The 21,953-nt window shown below is 42.4% G+C and overlaps 1 protein-coding gene across 3 annotated transcripts in view; it reads right to left on the reverse strand.

Annotated features, from left to right (window-relative positions):
• ANO8 (anoctamin 8) overlaps window positions 1-21,953 on the reverse strand; it is a 126,342-nt gene that overhangs the window by 22,388 nt on the left and 82,001 nt on the right. Inside the window, exons 12-15 of one of the 3 annotated variants that reach the window (XM_040417403.1) lie at window positions 21,697-21,771; window positions 11,922-12,065; window positions 3,540-3,872; window positions 3,141-3,458 (exon numbers count right to left, since the gene is read on the reverse strand). In XM_040417403.1, the coding sequence (XP_040273337.1) occupies window positions 3,141-3,458; window positions 3,540-3,872; window positions 11,922-12,065; window positions 21,697-21,771 (870 nt within the window). Of the gene's footprint in view, window positions 1-3,140; window positions 3,873-11,921; window positions 12,066-21,696; window positions 21,772-21,953 lie in introns of all 3 variants that reach the window. The other 2 variants (XM_040417402.1, XM_040417404.1) reach the window with 2 other exon arrangements.

A 21,953-nucleotide genomic window follows, 5' to 3' on the forward strand; every position in this document is an offset into this window, starting at 1 on the left:
AAAACGATCTTTATAACTTATGCAAATGAGGGCTCGCAAGTGCTCAGGGGCTGCGTTACACTCGTAGGTGCCCTGCTTGCTCAGCCTTTTCATTGCGTCCCCCCGCCCCTTCCTACCCTCCGCCCGCCCATCCTTTCCCTCTGACCGCCTTTCTACTAACTTGTTATTCCGCCGAGATCCCGCGCCTGCGCACTCAGTCCATCGGCGCATGCGCACTGCGATGCCCATTCCTTGTATGGCATCACAGTAATTAATGTGCATGCGCCGGCTTCGCGCCATTAGCTGGCGCATGCGCAATAGTTACTGTGATGCCGTACAAGGAATGGGCATCGCAGTGCGCATGCGCCGGCTGACGGACTGACTGCGCAGGCGCGGGATCTCGGCGGAATAACAAGTTAGTAGAAAGGCGGTCAGAAGGTAGGAAGGGGCGGGGGGAGGCAATGAAAAGGCTGAGCAAGCAGGGCACCTACGAGTGTAACGCCGCCCCTGGGCACTTGCGAGCCCTCATTTGCATAAGTTATAAAGATAGTTTTTGATGGTTCTACAAGTCCAGGATTGATGCCAGAGGTTACGTTTTTATTAAATGTAAGCATGCTAGGGAGCTATGGGAAGGGTTAAAAAAGTGAAATGCTTATGACAGACTCCCTTTAAGGAAAAAAAAATTTTTTTTACATGTGATTTATTTTTTATTTTTTATAAAACACTTTTTGCGGCTGAACATGTGCTATCTGCACATGCCCAGTGCAGATAGCACGTATATAAACGTTATGGCAGCTCTTTAATCCAAGCACTGTAAAGAGCTTGGATTAAAGCTTCTACTCCTTTACTGCTATGGTCAGGGACAGTGTAGAGTCTGGTAAAGCCGGCAAAGGACCAATTAGAGCGGTCAATTGCCAGCGATCGCTCAGATTTGGTTAGTCTGTGCAGACTAAGCAATCGGATCGCGGCAGTGTAAAAGTGCCAGTTTCAGGCTCTGATCTGCACTCTGCAGATCGGAGCCTGAAATCGGGCACTTGCTGCTCCATGCCTCGCTTTCTGCCCCTATGTGTCCTGTCTGCTGCTCCCTGCTGTCTAGGTGCCCCATCTGTGTCAGCCGTGCTCCATACGTGCCGGCCGCGTTTACTCCATGCCAGCCCTGCCCTCATTTGCCCCCCCTGCCCCTGGTGCGCCCCCCTGCTATTTGTGATGATGGCGGGTCCGTTCCTGAGCCCCAGTCATCAGCAGTGAGTGTCAGCTGTATGCCGACACTACTGTAACCCCTGAGATGATGCGGTCAGTGTTGCCATCTATCAGTGTAAGAATCCATTCACACGTCCACAATTTCGTGGAACGGAATTGCGGACCCATTCATTTCCGGGTCCGCAATTCCGTTCCCGAAAAAAATAGAACATGTCCTATTCTTGTCCGCAATTGCGGACAAGATTAGGCATTTTCTATTGAGTGCCGGCGATGTGCGGTCCGCAAATCACCGATGTCAGTGTTTTGCGGATCCGCGGATCTTTGGATTTTCAAAACACACACGGACGTGTGAATGGACCCTAAAACTGATAGTATTATACTTTGCAATGCAAGAGCATTGCAAAGTATAGTACAGCCATCAGCCCCAGTGGATCTTCAAGATCCAAGTGGGACTTGATAAAAAATTAAAAAATAATTGTGAAAATAAAAAAAAGGAAAAATAAATAAATTGATCATGGTACTAATCTTGCGTCGTGAATGCTGTACAAAATAAAAATAAAAAACAATGATCATTTTAAAAAGCGATCAAAATGTCATATGCATCCCAAAAACCGATACCAATAAAAACTACAGCCCATCCTGCAAAAAATAAGCCCTCATACAACTATTTTGACAGGAAAATAAATAAGTTATGGGTCTTAGATTTTGCTAATGCAAAAAAAAGTTTAACAAAAAGTGATTTTATGATATAAAACTGGTAGAACATGAAAAAAAAAAAAAAATTTGGTGTCGCCATAACCGTATCAACCCACAGAATAAAATTATCATATCAAATATACCACATGGAGAACCCCATAAAAAACACTGCCAAAAATGCAATTTTTGCCCACTTCACGCTCAAAAAGTCATATAGACCCCAAAATTGTACCGGCATAAATTACAGCCTGTCTTGCAAAAAAACAAGCTACGACACATTTACATTGATGGAAAAATCTAAGTTCTGGATCTTTGATTTGGTGATGCAAAAAAAAAAAAGTTTAACGAAAAGTGATTTTATGATATAAAAGGGGTATACCATGAATAAAACGATATAAATTTGGTATCACCATAACCGTATCAACCTACAGAATACAATTATCTTATCAAATATACCACATGGAAAACCCCATACAAAATAAAAAAAAAATAAAAAATGGCAGAATTGCAATATTAGCCCACTTCCACTCATAAAAAATTAAATAAAAAGCGATCAAAAAGTCATATGTACCCAAAAATGGTACCATTAAAATCACTTATTTTTTTAATATTGATTTCTCCTGTAGCTGGGGCTTACATAGTAGCCCCAGTTACAGGGGGAATACACTCCCCAGAGAGGCTGTACTGCATAATACAGTGCTGTACAGCCTCAGTGCAGGGCTGATCGCGGTCTCAGAAGGACCAAACAGCTCCTGCACTCCCCTGGCCCCGGCGGTCACATGGCCACCAGGCTGGAGCAGGAAGTGGCATAGCGCTTCCTTGCTGTATACACAGCGCTCATACAGTGATCTAGAAGGCATGGACACACAGGAACGGTCATTGCCTTCTTTATGGGGAGCCCTGCTGTCACTGACAGCGGGCCCCAGCACAGCAGTTACACGATTAGCGTGCAGCTGCAATCTCTGAAAAGACGTTCCAGAACATCTATTCAGAAATAAACCCGACCACCCAGGAGGTTTATAGTCTATGGGCAGTTGGGAAGTGGTTAAATGGTCAGCAAAGCACTTGTTAACCTAACTACTACTGTATGGGCTAAAAGTAGTCTTTATACAGTATGTTTATTTAGTAGTAGTAGGGCATTATTATTCAGTCACTATTTAGTAGTGTTGCAAGTGGTCATGGGGTGGCATTATCTGGGTTAGGACAAACGTAAGCGCTGGATGCGTGCTTTTATTCTCATATAATGTGGCCTCACCAAGTCTTACCTCATACTTCTTCATGCAACTTTCAACCTCTGCTTGTGTGAGCTTTGTAGTACAATGGTCTTCTGGAGGGTCCATCCAGGATTCTCTTTTATGCTTCCTTACATTTTCTTCTTCTTCTTCATCGCCTTCCCTGCTCAACATCTGCTCAACATTAAGCCTCTTCTTTCTTCTTTTATGTGGCCTTAGCTTTACAGCAGCTTCCGGTTCCTCAATATCTTGCAGCTCCCCACTAACCTCTCTCTCATCATCTTCATCATCTTCTAACTGGAAAACCGATGCTGGGTCACTGCCTTTCTCCACAAGAGTAGGACTCCCTTCCTGTAAAAAGCCAATATCATCATCCTGCTGAGACAATATGCACTCTTCCACACGCCTTCCCTCTTTTTCTAAAAAGCTAACCCTCTTCAGTTTCAGTCCACAATCCATAATGCTTTCTTCTTCTAACTCCTCCTCTTCAGAGGCTCCTTCCTCCTCCTCCTCTGGCACACCACAACCTCCGTTTAAGCATTTCTTCCGATTTCCAAAACCAGGCTCTAGAGGATCCCCAGGTGTCCTTGCAGGCCGCTGAGGGAGTGCATACTTCTGCACAAGCCTCCTTAATGCATACCGGACAAAGAGCATAATAGATCTTGGATTAATTTCTCCTTGCTGCACTTTCTGATACAAGTGGGGTTGCGCAACTTCCTTCACATTCTGTAGGAACTGACGTATGACGAGGAGTGTGGCCAGCATCTATGGCAAAGAAATTTAAAAAAAATCATTATTATATTGGGTCTAGTAAGCTGATAAAGTGTGAACAAGCCTTAACATACCACAACAGCAATTTTGTCAACATTAGTCCCTTTTTAACTGCAATCATGATAGGTACTGGTATATGAATCTTAAAAAATTCAACACCCTCTATGTACAAGGTAGATACCAATACAGTTCTGTATCCAAGGGAGTACTAAATAGTCCCATACTAAATGTCTACCTAGTGGATATAAAAAAAATATATATATATAAAAAAATAATAATAATCTTTCCTGTATACTTCTTCCCTCAGGTCCCAATGATGCAGTACAGCAGATTGTCTGATGGATTTTGGTATGTGGATTGACATCTATGGACACTATTGACACACTGTATTTGTATGACATTTGTGCTATTAGGTAAGGCTACATATGATTTTTACATGTTGTGTACACATTACCATAACAATTCATTAACTGATTGTTTGCACATACAGATGTACAACATGTAATAAAACCCATCATCCTAACTGGAGTTATGAGTAAAGATTATAGACTCCATCCAAAACATGTAAGCATCTTTTTGGACACTTACAACATACTTACTTTTTAGTGGATCTACAATAAAAACAAATTTTATTCTACGAGTGCTGGAACTTAAATTTAAATGTCCTGCACATATCGCCAAACTGTTAGTGTCCCTCGTATCACTACTATGGGTGACAGACACCAATGGGGTCATTTATCAAACAGGTGTAAAGTAGAACTGGCTTAGTTGCCCCTAGAAACCAATCAGATTCCACCTTTTATTTTAGACAGCTCCTTTGGAAAATGAAAGGAGGAATCTGGTTGCTATTGGCAACTAAGCCAGTTCTACTTTACACCAGTTTGATAAATGACCCCACAAGTTTTGTTCTGCTAAGTGCTTAGAAATGGTCCAGGTAGAGACAGGAGTGTGTAATGTAGGTAATTAACTTCTGTCTCTCTGTGCACCCGATCCAAATATTTTTAATCCGCCCAACTTGCTTGATTGAGTCCACCACACTTTCAATGTCTCCATTAATAATCTTAAAAGGAAAGTTAAAACACAGGTCTCATTTACTCCTTCAAGCTACTCATGAAACTGTAGCAGTTCTTTGGAATTTTTCCATTCATTATGCAAATCACGAAAAACCACATCAGTCCGTACAAACACTGAAGATCCTCATTAATGTTAACCAGTAATGAGGAACTTCAGTGTTATGTACAGACTGATGAGGTTTGTCGAGATTTGACTAATGAACGGAAAAACTCCAAAGAACTGCTACAGTTTTAGAAGTAGCTTCAATGAGTAAATGAAACCAATGTTTTAACCTGCCTTTTAAGTTTACACTGTGTAATGAAGGTGCCACTTGTGTCTGGTTGGTGGACAACAAAACTGTGGGAGCCGCTCATGCTAGTTGGCGGATAAAGGATCCTTTGGTGGTCTGTCGGTATTTGTGTGAACTCGAACTTTACAGGTTGGAGTTCGGGTGGTGTAGGAATTCCGTTATGGATTCCATTATAACGGGATTCGTAGATGGAATGCGTGGAAGCCTTTAAGAGGCATTCCGTTTTGATCTGTCATAATAAAAGTCTATGGCCAAGTATAACGGATCTGTCTGGTTTCCGTTGTTTTGTTTTCCATCCTATATAATGGACGTATCCATTATGCTTGGCCATAGACTTCTATTATAATGGATCAAAACTGAATGCCTCTTAAAGGCTTCCGTTTTGCATTCCGTCTACGAATTCCGATATAACGGAATTCCAACACCACCTGAACACTGAGCCCGAACCTGTGAAGTTTGGGTTCGCTCATCCCTAGTAACCACTGCTCCCAACACCTCCTGACTGGGTAGAACGGGCTAGATGACTGGCTATTCATCAAAACAACCATTCCGCTTCTCCCAGTTCAATGGTGTGCCCCCTCTCAGTCTGTCAATTGGGCAAAATGTCTTTGAGTGTGTCGCAGAGACATGTCTAGTAGCCAACTATTTTTCACCAACAGGTACACTACCCAAAAGTAGCCTCTGAGATCCTTTTTATAGGGCAGCTGGGAGGCACTTTTACACCTACTTGTGGCAAGACCCACTGTCTAATCAGACCACACCCGTAATTATTTATATACCTGCCAGAGACATAACTGCATGCTGAGTATTGCATCAATCGGACATTTCTATATTTCGTCAATGCGTCTATAACTATACTATATCCTTATAAACCTTTAAAAGCTGTCAACATAAGCCCTGCTTGTACTGGTCTTGCAACTTTACCCCCTCCCCCATATCCTTGGTGCAATTACTATGTTCAATGCATTTAGCTCTGTATTTAACATAACCATAAAGAGTTTTCAGTCTCCTTCAGGCAGTGATAAACTCTAGCACTTACAAAAAAAATCTCACAAAATCCAATTTTATCCTATGCAGCTTGTAAATCAAATGCTGAGATTATTGTAGATCACTGGCTAAGAATAGAAAACTCTGCCAAAAAATCTTATCATTCTTGCTTAAAGAGAATCTGTCACCACGATCTTAGACTATTATCTGCCGTTATACATGAGTAGTAATGCAGATATGGAGCCCAGATTGCTACTTTTTATTTTCCTATATTGTCGGGACTACTGTGCATGGGCACATGAATCCTCTTCATTGTGTTAGCACAGCAGTCCGGACTGTGTATTGAAGTTGCAGCACTGAGTGCTGACAAAGGGGGAATGGGTGGGCAGTAGGAATCTAAAAAATGGGGATCTGTGCACATATGCACAGTACTACTCATGTATTACAGCAGATAATAGTCAAAGATTATGGTGACCGATTCCCTTTAATTTCTTCCTGTACAGAAACTGAACTCCATGTGTACATAGTCCAAAATATTAGATTAGACATAATAAAACAACAAAATATGTAGAAAATATCAATTTTTCACTCTGGCACTAGAGCAGTCATAATAAGCCGATACTTTCAGTTGTCTGCAGTTCACTTGTCTACTTTACTGTATAGACTGGCACAGATGAGTAGAGTCACCACAGGATGGTGAATATAGGGCAGCTGTTATGTATTGCTGGAGGTCTAGATAAAGAAATATACTAACACTAAACACTGTACAGTCGTGGCCAAAAGTTTTGAGAATTACATAAATATTGGAAATTGGAAAAGTTGCTGCTTAAGTTTTTATAATAGCAATTTGCATATACTCCAGAATGTTACGAAGAGTGATCAGATGAATTGCATAGTCCTTCTTTGCCATGAAAATTTACTTAATCCCAAAAAAACCTTTCCACTGCATTTCATTGCTGTCATTAAAAGACCTGCTGAGATCATTTCAGTAATCGTCTTGTTAACTCAGGTGAGAATGTTGACGAGCACAAGACTGGAGATCATTATGTCAGGCTGATTGGGTTAAAATGGCAGACTTGACATGTTAAAAGGAGGGTGATGCTTGAAATCATTGTTCTTCCATTGTTAACCATGGTGACCTGCAAAGAAACGCGTGCAGCCATCATTGCGTTGCATAAAAATGGCTTCACAGGCAAGGATATTGTGGCTACTAAGATTGCACCTCAATCAACAATTTATAGGATCATCAAGAGCTTCAAGTAAAGAGGTTCAATTCTTGTTAAGAAGGCTTCAGGGCGTCCAAGAAAGTCCAGCAAGCGCCAGGATCATCTCCTAAAGAGGATTCAGCTGCGGGATCGGAGTGCCACCAGTGCAAAGCTTGCTCAGGAATGGCAGCAGGCAGGTGTGAGCGCATCTGCACGCACAGTGAGGCGAAGACTTTTGGAAGATGGCCTGGTGTCAAGAAGGGCAGCAAAGAAGCCACTTATCTAAAAAAAAAACATCAGGGACAGATTGATCTTCTGCAGAAAGTATGGTGAATGGACTGCTGAGGACTGGGGCAAAGTCATATTCTCCGATGAAGCCTCTTTCCGATTGTTTGGGGCATCTGGAAAAAGGCTTGTCCGGACAAGAAAAGGTGAGCGCTACCATCAGTCCTGTGTCATGCCAACAGTAAAGCATCCTGAGACCATTCATGTGTGGGGTTGTTTCTCATCCAAGGGAGTGGGCTCACTCACAATTTTGCCCAAAAACACAGCCATTAATAAAGAATGGTACCAAAACATTCTCCAACAGCAACTTCTTCCAACAATTCAACAACAGTTTGGTGAAGAACAATGCATTTTCCAGCATGATGGAGCACCGTGCCATAAGGTAAAAGTGATAACTAAGTGGCTCGGGGACCAAAACGTTGACATTTTGGGTCCATGGCCTGGAAACTTCCCAGATCTTAATCCCATTGAGAACTTGTGGTCAATCCTCAAGAGGCGGGTGGACAAACAAAAACCCACTAATTCTGACAAACTCCAAGAAGGGATTATGAAAGAATGGGTTGCTATCAGTCAGGAATTGGCCCAGAAGTTGATTGAAAGAATGCCCAGTCGAATTGCAGAGATCCTGAAAAAGAAGGGCCAACACTACAAATACTGACTCTTTGCATAAATGTCATGTAATTGTTGATAAAATCCTTTGAAACGTATGAAGTGTGTGTAATTATATTTCACTACATCACAGAAACAACTGAAACAAAGATCTAAAATCAGTTTAGCAGCAAACTTTGTGAAAACTAATATTTGTGTCATATTTTGGCCACGACTGTAGACACGTATAAGGCTCTGTATGCATCTCCCATGTCACAACCTAGTCTCCGAGGGACTGTACTCCATCACTTACTGGTGACTAACTTTTCTGTCAACTGACTCCTATTCATAAAGCATGTATTGTCTGTACAGTGTTAAATATAATAAATGGCACTAAAATTAAACAAGATATTCTCTTTATAACTGGTATTCTGACCACTGTCATTCTTAAAATTCATATAGGTGAAGGTCCTTTTTTGGTGGCCCTCATGTCAATGCAAAATGGCAGCCAAGAAAGAGGTGAATCCTGCACTCTTTATCAAATGCATGCATTCTTCACTCATTATTGAAGAACCTGTTACCATAACGTGCAGTGGAATCTGCAGGCAGTATATTATAGAGCAGGAGAAGCTGAGCAGATTGACACAGTTTTGTGGGAAAAGATTCGGCAAAAGATGTAATACATTTAAATTATTGCATTTTCAGTTTAGTTCCACACGGTGGAGGTCTTATCAGTGACTGATAGCTCTGTATTCAGAAGGAATGTTATCAAACACTGATAACACCTCTTTCTACACACACTTACACAGAGAATGCTATCAATCACTGACAACACCTCCATGTGTACAACTATCAGTGACTGACAGCTATCTATGTATACACACTTACACAGAGAATGCTATCAATCACTGATAACACCTCCCTGTGTACAGCCATCAGTGACTGACAGCTATCTCTGTATACACACTTACACAGAGAATGCTATCAATCACTGATAACACCTCCCTGTGTACAGCCATCAGTGACTGACAGCTATCTATGTACACACACTTACACAGAGAATGCTCCATTTTATGTTTCTGGTACAGTGTGCTATACAGGATCCTGAGGAAACTCCTGTCCTCATCATTGGGAGTGATTTACAGCTCCCAGCAGCTATTCCTGACTATTATATGTAAGGACTTGCTTTATCTGTCTTAGTTATCCGCTTCTTTTTCTTAAATCTTCATTTTCTCTTATCTGACAATTTGGGGCTTTGAAACCAATTGCTAGTTTTCCATTGAGTTAGAAACTCAAGTTTCACTTACAATGGTCATCCCAGAACCAATTAAAGGGGTTGCCTGCTTTATTTATATTGATGAGCTATCCTTAGGATAGGTCACCAATATCATATTGGTGGGGGTCTGACTCTGGGCGAGCGCTGCCTTCCCTTTATTGTTTATCTTCTCGCCATCGCAAACGCAGCAGTGAGCCGGTGTAATTACAAGTAAGTCGTCCCATTCACTTCAATGGGATGGATCCTACCTATTTAAAGTGTACAGGATCGAGCTGTCCCATTGAAGTGAATGGGATGGCTTACTTGTAATTACACCTGCACACCGCTGCGACGTGAGCAGGTAAACAATGATGGGAAGGCTGCGCTTGCACGGGGCTGATCGGCTGGGGTTCAGTGTGTCAGCCCCCCGCTAATCTGATATTGATGACCTATCCTTAGGATAAATAAAGCAGACAAACCCTTTAAGGCCAGGGCTACACGACGACATGTGTCGCGCGACACATAGGGCACAACTACACTGCGACATTGATGTCGCACGACAATTTCTATAATGATAGTCTATGGTTTCGCACTGCGACACTCGCAGAAAAATCCATCTTTGATGGATTTTTTGCTACTGTCGTGTCGCGACACCATAGACTATCATTATAAAAATTGTCGCGCGACATTGGTGCTACACATGTCGTCGTATAGCCCTAGCCTAATACTGTAACTTGAGTTAATCTGCTCTGCTTCTTCTGCGCTATAACATATTGCCTGCAGACTGCACTGCATTTTCCATAAGAGGTTCTCTTTAAAGTTTACTTTAGTAAGGCTGGGTTCACATCATGCTCTTGATATCTTTTTTTTTTCTTTTTACAATGGGACCCTATAGATGGTGGATGCCACTTTATGGCATGTGTCACAGTCATCCATTTAACATACACATCCTGGGAAATACATTAAACAGAGGCCAAAAACACGATGTGAACATTAAGCAAACAACCAAGCATGTGACAGTCAAGCCAGTTCTGGTATCCACAACTTTCGGACATTTATGTCATATTTTAATTATGTTCTGATCTAAATTTCAATGCTCTCAATTTCTCATTAAAAATAAACATTAGTTTTGGAGTTCTTACAGTTTAATTCTACATTAGGTAAGAAATTTACTATGTCAACCCCTTAAGCCAGAAAACTGGAGTAAAAAAAGTTGCAAACAGAGGGTTAGCAACTTTTAGATGCCATTTGCACAAAAATTTTACCCTGGCAGATTTATCATCAATTATGCCAGATTTGATTGTAGGCTCATGGACTGCTGAAGGACATACTTAATTTATACAAAGAGGTGTGCACTTAGTCATAAGTTAAATCCATCCTCCAGTGGTGCAGGAGATAACGAGACTGGTGTAGAAAATGTCAGCCTTTAGAAGTCTCCCCTTCGATCATGCATTACATTCTATTCTGATATCCAAAAGTCTAACGGAATCTGCTATTTACTTGACCCTATAATGTTACTAAACACTCCAAAAAAATAGAACTAAACACATCCACGTGTAAACATAGTCTTTATTAGATTAACATAACTTGTAACATGTATAAAAACAGCAGCAAGGAAGGGGGAAACCTTCAGTGAGGAACCAAAACAGCCCTAGAGAGGTCCCCGGAAGAAGACAGTTTTCACTGGGCGAAACAACGTCGGGAGGAGGCGGCGGCTGAGGGATCAACACGCACCTTGGGGTAGTTATTGCCTTTTACTTCCACACATAGCCTGTTTTTCTGCCTTATTATCGGACTTATATGTCTGGGGGCTATATTACTTCATGTCGGCTTTTTGTGTGGTTTACTCTGCAACTTTGTATGCCCTTGTGTGTTGACCCCTCAGCCCTCTCTAGGGCCGTTTTGGTTCCTCACTGAAGGTTTCCCCCTTCCTTGCTGCTGTTTTTATACATGTTACAAGTTATGTTAATCTAATAAAGACTTTCTATGTTTACACATGGATGTGTTTAGTACTCTTTTTTGGAGTGTTTAGATTTTTGAATCGTTTGGGCTGATCTCAGCATTATGTGTTTTCAATAACCCGGTGACTAAGCCTAGTGGGCTCTATAATGTTACTGCAACTTATGAATTTTAAGGCACCGCACGCTGGTAACAATAAAGCAGAACTGTGAATTAGTATCCTAAAAGGTCTAAGGACTTCCCAAATAAGTGCACCAGAGTAAGACTGACCTAGAACTATGACCATTATTCTGCCCTAGTACAAGGTTTGATATTTTAACCCGGTTTGCCTATCCTAAAAAAAAGCTTATCAAACAGTGTAACGGTGGATGGATCCACTACTCCACCTCCCATTCTCATACTTTAGACCTGATGAAGCGCCAGGCTGATCTGAGAAGCCCCCTGAGGACGATGAGGAACAGGTGAAACTGGAGGGTGAGGAAAGGGAGAAGGGCATCTTTAATCTGACGGGTGAAGCTTTGGGGTAGAGAGAAAACGAGCAGGAGCTGCAGGGAGGTCGGGAAAGGAAGGTGTAAGGTGAAGGAAAACATAAGGGAAAAGAGAGAGAAAGGAAAGAAAAGGAGAATAAACAATGAAAAGTGGAAGAAAAGAACAGAAATGAAAGGGTTAACACAGAATCACATGTTTGTGTTTTTTAGACTAGAAAGATAACCGGATGGGTTCCTGGGTTGTGCACTTCAAACTTATGGATTGTTTCACACACTTAGCGAACAAAATCCATTCTGCAATGTGTCGAAATCAGAGTAACCAGCATGATACAGCACTGCAGTGGCCTGTGCAGCTGCTAAAATAACACGAGCCTCAACAGTAGTGCTGTTAAACTACAATGGTGAAAGCACTATATTTTTTGTTATATTTGCTGCATCAATGTATAGGTTTTATCTTAAAGGTCCGTAATGCCATGTATTATATATGATGATATAGATTGTGCTGTTCTGTACATTATTTACTTCAGCCTTGACAGATAGATGTAAAAAGGGAAGGGAAGGATTCTAGTATTAAACTGGTTCTCCAGACTTAATATTGAGGACCTATCCTCAAGATAGGTCATCAATATCAGATTAGCAAGGGTCCGACACCCCACCGATCAGCTGTATGAGGAGGAGGCACGTGCAGTCTCCCTTCTCTTCCTGCTTTGCCATAAACATAGACTTAGCAGGAAGATAGATGACACATGCACACTGCACCTCCTCATACAGCTGAACCCCTTTAAGTTATAAAGTTCACAGAACTGACCTGTCATCCCCATCTACGTTTGATGGCAGATAGGCATCATTTTACTGAAATGCTATCTACTCAGTGGTGTTTTTCTTTATGTACATTTTTGTGTCTGGTAGTGCCCCCTGCAGTTTATCCTACTGGTTCACCTTCTCCTGCATTCAGTGGTGTACTAACATGCTCAGTAGTGTCCCTGCTGTCTTCCTTTTCTGGTGTAGTGAACTTATAGTAAAGCAGGTAAAGCGGCTCAGGCACCTTTAAGTCATTAGTCCCAACTTCTGAATTCATAGAAGTACCTGTATATAGCTATATTTCTTTCATACATGCTATATGTACAGTGGATATAAAAAGTCTACACATCCCTGTTAAAATGTCATGTTTCTGTGATGTAAAAAAAATGAGACAACGATAAATCATTTCAGAACTTTTTCCACCTTTAATGTGACCTATAAACTGTACCACTCAATTGAAAAACAAACTGAAATCTTTTAGGTGGAGAAAACGTAAAAAAACTAAAATAATGTGGTTGCATAAATGTGCACACCCTCTTATAACTGGGGATGTAGCTGTGTTCAGAATTAAGCAATCACATTCAAAATCATGTTAAATAGGAGTCAGCATACACCTGCCATCATTTAAAGTGCCTGTGATTAACCCCAAATAAAGTTCAGCTGCTCTAGTTGGTCTTTCCTGAAATTTTCTTAGTCGCATCCCACAGCAAAAGCCATGGTCCACAGAGAGCTTCCAAAGCATCAGAGGGCTCTCATTGTTAAAAGGTATCAGTCAGGAGAAGGGTACAAAATAATTTCCAAGGCATTAGATATACCATGGAACACAGTGAAGACAGTCATCATCAAGTGGAGAAAATATGGCACAACAGTGACATTACCAAGAACTGGACGTCCCTCCAAAATTGATGAAAAGACGAGAAGAAAACTGGTCTGGAAGGCTACCACGAGGCCTACAGCAACATTAAAGGAGCTGCAGGAATATCTGGCAAGTACTGGCTGTGTGGTACATGTGACAACAATCTCCCGTATTCTTCATATGTCTGGGCTATGGGGTAGAGTGGCAAGACGAAAGCTACATTTTGCAAAAACACATCTGAAGTCTCCCAAAAGCATGTGGGAAAAGGTGTTATGGTCTGATGAAACCAAGGTTGAACTTTTTGGCCATAATTCCAAAAGATATGTTTGGCGCAAAAACAACACTGCACATCACCAAAAGAACACCATACCCACAGTGAAGCATGGTGGTGGCAGCCTCATGCTTTGGGGCTGTTTTTCCTTCAGCTGGAACTGGGGCCTTAGTTAAGCTAGAGGGAATTATGAACAGTTACAAATACCAGTCAATATTGGCACAAAACCTTCAGGCTTCTGCTAGAAAGCTGAACATGAAGAGGAACTTCATCTTTCAGCATGACAACGACCCAAAGCATACATCCAAATCAAGAAAGGAATGGCTTCACCAGAAGAAGATTAAAGTTTTGGAATGGCCCAGCCAGAGCCCAGACCTGAATCAGATTGAAAATCTGTGGGGTGATCTGAAGAGGGCTGTGCACAGGCGATGCCCTCACAATCTGACAGATTTGGAGTGTTTTTGCAAAGAAGAGTGGGCAAACCTTGCCACGTCAAAATGTGCCATTCTGATAGACTCATACCAAAAAAGACTGATCAATAATAATAATAATAATAATAATAATAAAATCAAAAGGTGATTCAACAAAGTATTAGTTTAACCTCTTTAGGACACATGACGTACCGGTACGGCATGTTGTCCCGGTACTTAAGGACACATGACGTACCGGTACGTCATGTATAGTTCCGACCACCGCTGCCCGGCGGGCAGTGATCGGAACCCGGTGCCTGCTTAAATCATTGAGCAGACACCTTGGCTAGATGCGCCGGGGGGTTCTGTGACCCCCCCCCCATGTCGGCGATCGCAGCAAACCGCAGGTCAATTCAGACCTGCGGTTTGCTGCGTTTCCGGGTTATTCGGGTCTCTGAGGACTCGATAACCCGGAACAGGATGGTGATCGGTGGTGTGATTTTACCCCACCAATCACCATCCTGCGATCCTGAGAGGTGATGTGACATCACCTCTCAGGATCGCCTCTGATTGGTAGGTGGGCGGGCGGGCGATTCAAACCTTGGCAGCGCTCCTCTCCTCCTCCTTTTGTGTCCCGGAGCGGAGGAGAGGGGAGCGCTGCAGTGCACGTGTCGGATCTGAGCCAGCATCACCCGATCTGTGCCCCAGCACCCATCCTTGCCCCAAGGACCCGATCTGTGCCCCAGCACCCCCCATCTGATCAGACAGGTAATTAGGGTAGGACTAGGCAAAGGTTGGGCTAGGCAGGGATATAAAAGGGAAAGTTAGTGGGGAAAAAAAAGTTTTATTGCATCTAGACCCCTCAGGGGTGCCGACGCTTGACCCCCTGCCACAACTTTTTGGGGGCGCAGGCTTTTTTTTTTTTTTCGTGTGCGTACGCTGACTGTGGCCGGCACTCTTAGCGTCCGGCCACTGTTAGCTCATCGCACACCCCACCACTGATCAACTTAGGACGGCTGATCAGCGGTTTTGAATATATATATTTTTTTTTACATTTTTTGCCCTTTTTTTTTGTTATTTTTTATTTATTTTTTTAGTTTTAGGGATAAGTCCGTGAACAGCTGTGCCCCCACACGCACGCACACCAAATAAAGATTTACACGCACGCACATACACACACTCCCCTATGGCCCGCCGGATGTTCTCGGCCAAGGAGGCATACGCCCAGCTTGCCTCAGAGTCAGAGAGTCCCAGTGAGGACGAGGATGACCCCACTTTCCTGTTGTCATCTGCGTCCTCCTCCTCATCTAGCGATGACGCCGCCAGGCGGAGCAAGGGGACCGCCATGTTAGGGACCCTGTGGCCCACCCTAGTACAAACAGCTCTGAGGCTCGTACTAGTTTTCCGGCCCATCAGTTAAATCCACCGGAGCCCCCTGCCGGTGAACTTGTCCGGTATACCCCAGAGCGATTTGAGCCTGTGATTCCAGATTTTGTAGGCCAACCAGGAATACAGATTTCCACAGTGGGCTTCACTGAATATGACTTTTTTAGTCATTTTTTCAGTGACCAACTGGTAAATCTAATGGTGGAGCGGACGAACCTGTACACCCAACAGTTCGTTGCTCAACACCCGGGCTCCTTTTTGGCTAGGCCCGGTGGCTGGACGCCGGTCAGTGCAGACGAGATGAGGACATTTTGGGGCCTCGTGCTGCATATGGGCCTAGTCAAGAAACCTAGTGTCAGGCATTACTGGAGTGGGGACGTCCTCTACCAGACCCCACTTTACAGTACGGCCATGACACGCTCCCGGCTTGAGGCCATCCGGAAATGCCTGCAAGCATCACCCCCCCCCGCCCCCGAGGTGATCATGCCTATGACCGCCTGTACAAAATCAGGCCGGTTATCGATCACTTTGGGGCCAAATTTGTACAGGCCTATGTACCTGGAAGGGAGGTCGCGGTTGAAGAGTCTCTCATTGCGTTCAAGGGGAGACTCATTTTCCGCCAGTATGTTCCCTCAAAGCGGGCGAGGTATGGCGTGAAGCTGTACAAACTTTGTGAGAGTACCTCAGGGTACACTTACAAGTTTTGTGTGTACGAGGGGCGAGATTCCCGTATTCAACCCCCAGAATGTCCCCCCACTCTGGGTGTTAGCGGGAAACTTGTGTGGGACCTTATGGACCCACTGCTAGATAAGGGTTACCACCTTTACGTGGATAACTTTTATACTAGTATCCCCTTGTTCCAGTCCCTCGCCGCCAGATCCACGTCCGCTTTTGGGACAGTGCGGAAAAATCAACGTGGCCTCCCTGCCCACCCCCTCCAGGTACCTATCCCCAGGGGTGAGACCCATGCCCTTACCAGTGAAAACCTGTTGCTGGTCAGATATAAGGACAAGAGGGATGTCCTTGTACTGTCCACAATTCATGGTAACGGCATCACCCCTGTCCCTGTGCAAGGTACCGCGGCAACGGTCCTCAAGCCCGATTGTATCGTCGACTACCATCGGTATATGGGAGGAGTTAATCTCTCTGATCAAGTCCTCAAGCCATATAATGCCATGCGCAAAACCCGGGCATGGTACAAAAAAGTTGCGGTCTACTTGGTACAGGTTGCCTTGTACAACTCTTTTGTGTTGTCCCGGAGCGCTGGCAACACAGGGACATTCCTTCAGTTCTATGAGGCAGTCCTCAAGGCCCTGATCTTTTCGGACCGGGAAAGAGCAGGCCGGAGTACCTCGGGAACTGGAGGCACCCGGATTGTCCCTGGCCAACACTTTCCAGGTGTGGTCCCCCATACTGGAAAGGAGGGACGGGCCCAAAAAAGATGCAGAGTGTGTCACAGGAGGGGGATACGGAAGGACACCACTACTCAATGTGACACGTGCCCCGATCATCCGGGCCTCTGCATTATTGGTTGCTTCAGGGAGTACCACACTTCCATGGAGTACTAAATTTATATCCCAATGTAGCCACTGACAATCGGATAAAGAAACTATGGTTCTCAGACTTGAGACACCAAAAAAATAAATTGTAAAAACTAAAATAATAAAAAAAAGTATACAAATTAGGTATCTCCCCATCGGTAATAATCTCCTCTATAAAAATACCCCATGACCTAACCCCCCAGATTAACACGGTCCAAAAAAAAAAAAAAAAAGAGGTGCAAAAAAAAAATTTTTTTTTGTCTCCTTACATAACAAAAAGTTTAATAGCAAGCGATCAAAAAGTCATATAGCCCCCAAAATAGTGCCAATAAAACCGTCCTCTCATCCCGCAAAAAACTGAGCCCCTACATAAGATAAATCGGCAGAAAAAAGACTCAGACTTTCGAGATACCAAAAAAAAAATTTTGTATCAAAAAGGATAATAGTCTAAAACTTAAATAAATGTAAAAAAAAGTAGACTTATTAGGTATCCCCGCGTCCGTAAGAATCTTCTCTTTAAAAATACCCCACAACCTAACCCCCCAGATTAACACGGTTAAAAAATAAAAATAAGGACTGTGCCAAAACAGCTATTTTTGCCACTTTTCCATTTCAATCAGTTTTTTCCAGTAACAAAGCAAGGGTTAACAACCAAAACTTAATATTACCCTAATACAGCAGTTTATGACCACAGATGTGGCGTTTCTGTAAACTGCAGTATCACTAAAAGGCAGGGCGCAAAAGGAAAGGACAGACATTGATTTTTTGATGGCCTTTTTTATTGACACCATGTCCCTTTTGAAGCCCCCCTGATGCACCCCTAGAGTAGAAACTCCCTAAAAGTGACCCCATCTAAGAAACTACACCCCTCAAGGTATTCAAACCTTATTAACCCTTTAGGTGTCACTCAAGTTAATGGCAAATGGAGATGAAATTTCAGAATTTCAATTTTTGGTAACCTTACCTCACAAAAATGTAATATAGAGCAACCAAAAATCATATGTACCCTAAAAATAGTCCCAACAAAACCGCCACCTTATCCTGTAGTTTCCAAAATGGGGTCACTTTTAGGGAGTTTCTACTCCAGGGGTGCATCAGGGGGGTTGAAACAGGACACTGTGTAAATAAACCGGTCCATAAAAATCAGCCCTCCAAAAACCACACAGCACTTTTTTCCCTCTACGCCCCGCCGTGTGGCCGTACAGTAGTATACGACCACATATGGGGTGTTGGGGTGTTTCTGTAAACGGCAGAGTCAGGGCAATAAAGATACAGTCTTGTTTGGCTGTTAACCCTTCTATTATGTAAGCCTCGCAAAGTGACTTCAGACCTGAACTGGTCCCTAAAAATTGGGTTTTGGAAGATTTCTGAAAAATTTCAAGATTTGCTTCTAAACTTCTAAGCCTTGTAACATCCCCCAAAAATAAAATATCATTCCCAAAATGATCCAAACATGAAGTAGACATATGGGGATTGTAAAGTAATAACTATTTTTGGAGGTATTACTATGTATTATAGAAGTAGAGAAATTGAAACTTGGAAATTTGCTAATTGTTTTTTTACAAATTTTTGCTAAATTTGGTATTTTTTTTATAAATAAAAATGTTTTTTTTTTTTACTTCATTTTACCAGTGTCATGAAGTACAATATGTGACGAAAAAACTATCTCAGAATGGCCTGGATAAGTCAAAGCGTTTTAAAGTTATCACCACTTAAAGTGACACTGGTCAGATTTGCAAAAAAATGGCCTGGTCCTTAAGGTGAAATAAAGCTGTGTCCCAAAGGGGTTAAGGGTGTGCACACTTATGCAACCATATTTTATTTTTATCATTTGTCTTCCCTCTACCTAAAAGATTTCAGTTTGTTTTTCAATTGAGTTGTACAGTTTATAGGTCACATTAAAAGGTGGAAAAAGTTCTGAAATGATTTATCTTTGTCTCATTTTTTTACATAACAGAAACCTGACATTTTAACAGGAGTGTGTAGACTTTTTATATCCACTGTATTCTCCAGCTATGTTAGTAAAAAAAAAAAAGTTTTGAATTTGTGGGCTAACTATTAAATGAAATATGGTTGATAAATTTTATATAATCTAATATGTCTAAAAGTATCTTTTTCTGTGTTACGGGTAACATATCCACTTATTCATTCTATGACACACAGTGCTACCAAAAAGGTATATTGTTTCACTTGTCTATTAAGGTAAACTGGTGTCACTACATCTTTCCTGAACAGAAGACCACTAAATTAATGGTGGCCATTCCTTAAAGCGACCCGCCAGGTTCCTCGACGACCCTTTTACATGGGCTGATTATTAGGAATGACAGTTTGTACGAATGCTCATTCCCCATAATTGCCCTGTATACAGGTGCCACTGAGCAGCTGATGAATCAGCAAATGCTTGTTCATTGGGTGAAAGCATCGTTGTTGTAGCACCCAATATCTCAAATTTCTGAGCAACAGATTGTCCTGTGTAAACCACTGATCTGTATGTAGACAAGTGAACATGGTAGCGATAGCTTTTCCCCATACAGCGGAGATGATTGCTACATGTAATTCTGCTTAATGATGGGCAATTACCGAGAAAGTACCTGCTCAGTTGGCCTGTGGAAAGAAGCCTTAAGGATCATTAACCTCGCTATATTTGCAGCACTGACCGTTTCACACTGGTAGTTTGGGAATATGTACTTTATATTCATTCTGCCCTAATCTAAAGCCTCTCTCCATGCACAGACGTTATGGTGAGCCTGTGATAGGCTTTTATTTATACACAGCAGCCAATCAAAGGAGGCAGAGCTGCAGAGAGGGAGAGGAAGCAGCAGCAGCATGGACCAATGAATAAGACAGGGGGTGTGTCTCAGACTACCTCAGACTCCCTATAGGCACTGTAGCTAAAATGTAGTCACAGATGACCCCTATATCCTAAGCTGACCTAAAATGCTGCCAAAATAAAAGGTAATCATCCCCGTATCATTTTAAAGATCCTGCCTGGACAGTTGGTTTAAGAGATCAAAGTGAGTAGAGAACCTCCGACATGTGATTCTGTTTTAATCTGGTCACTGTTGATCAAGATGTAGGCAGCCCAATGAATTTAATGCAATTTACCACATGCATGCAGAAAATGCACATACCGGCCAGAAGCTTGACTGTAAAGAACTAAATGGTAAGGGTTACTGAGTTTTGATCCGCCTGCTACCTCACAGAACCTCAGCATTGATTGAAAGTAGTGAATGATTAACTGCAATTGAACTGGGATTGCAATACACAGGTAGAGGGGAGGTGGCAGATATGGTATTAGAGATGACTGTGCAATATACAGCCTGGAATAGCAACATAAGGCTACTTTCACATTAGCGTATTTTGCAGATCCGTCAAGGATCTGCAAAAACGCTTCCGTTACAATAGAACCGCATGCATCCGTCATGAACGGATTCGTTTGTATTAGGTCTTCTATAGCCATGACGGATCCGTCTTGAACACTACTGAAAGTCAATAGGGGACGGATCAGTTTTCTGTTGTGTCAGAGAAAATGGATCCGTCCCCCATTGACTTACATTATGTGCCAGGACGGATCCATCTTGCTCCGCACCACATCGCGGACAGAAAAACGCTGCATGCAGCGTTTTGGTGTCCGCCTCCAGAGCCTAATGGAGACTGAACGGAGGCAAACTGATGCATTCTGAGCGGATCCTTTTCCATTCAGAATGCATTAAGGCAAAACTGATCCATTTTGGACCGCTTGTGAGAGCCCTGAACGTATCTCACAAACGGAAAGCCAAAACGCCAGTGTGAAAGTAGCCTAAGAGGAGCAAGACTCAGCATCTACAGTAAATGAAGAGTTACAGCCAAAGATAGACATTCTACAGTAGAACAATCCTTTATTAGCAGGGTATTTCTAGACCAAAAATGATGAACGCTGAACTTATCCTTTAAGCCATTGCATTTCCCAGACATGCATGTCCATCCCATCAAACAGTGACCTTGAACATGATGAGAAGCTAGTAAAATGGCATCAAGTGAGCTGCGCCACAAAAAAGGATGCATGAACAACCAAATGAAGGATCCAAACAGGACATCTAGATGATAGTAATCACCATCTTATTACAGATCTAGAGGGATGGAATAAAGAGCCAATCCTACAAACCACGTCACTGTGCAAAAACGGATTGGTTGTACTCTGTGTATATATATTCTCACATCTATTCAACCGTCGGTAAGGTCATATAATTCATCTTGGCTTTAATTAAACAGTAAAGCTAAAGCATGTTTTATTGGTTAAAACATGCAGTGTTCGTGCACATAGGTCAGTGGTAACATGTTAAGAAGCAATGGTTCAAATGTCAAATAATCACAAGACCAACACTGACTGAACTATAAATGCAAACATAAAAAGGTAAAGCCAGAGAAGGATGCTCCCACTGACCTCCGTAAGTCGCTCCATGTCTTTGAGGTAGAAACCAATGTAGAAAAGACTCAGGTAGGAATTTACAAACTGGAACTAAAAAAAAGAAAAAAAAGATACAACTTGTAACAAGCTTCCACAAACAATTTTGGTCTTAAATGGGTTATCCAGGAATAGAAAAAGCATTTGCATTTTTTTCTTAAACAGTGCTATGTCTGTCCATAGACAATGCAGGTATTACAGTTCAACCCTATTCAAGTAAAACATGCTGAACTGCA

This window comes from Bufo bufo, chromosome 2, assembly GCF_905171765.1.
Source record: "Bufo bufo chromosome 2, aBufBuf1.1, whole genome shotgun sequence".
Taxonomy (NCBI): Eukaryota; Metazoa; Chordata; class Amphibia; order Anura; family Bufonidae; genus Bufo; species Bufo bufo.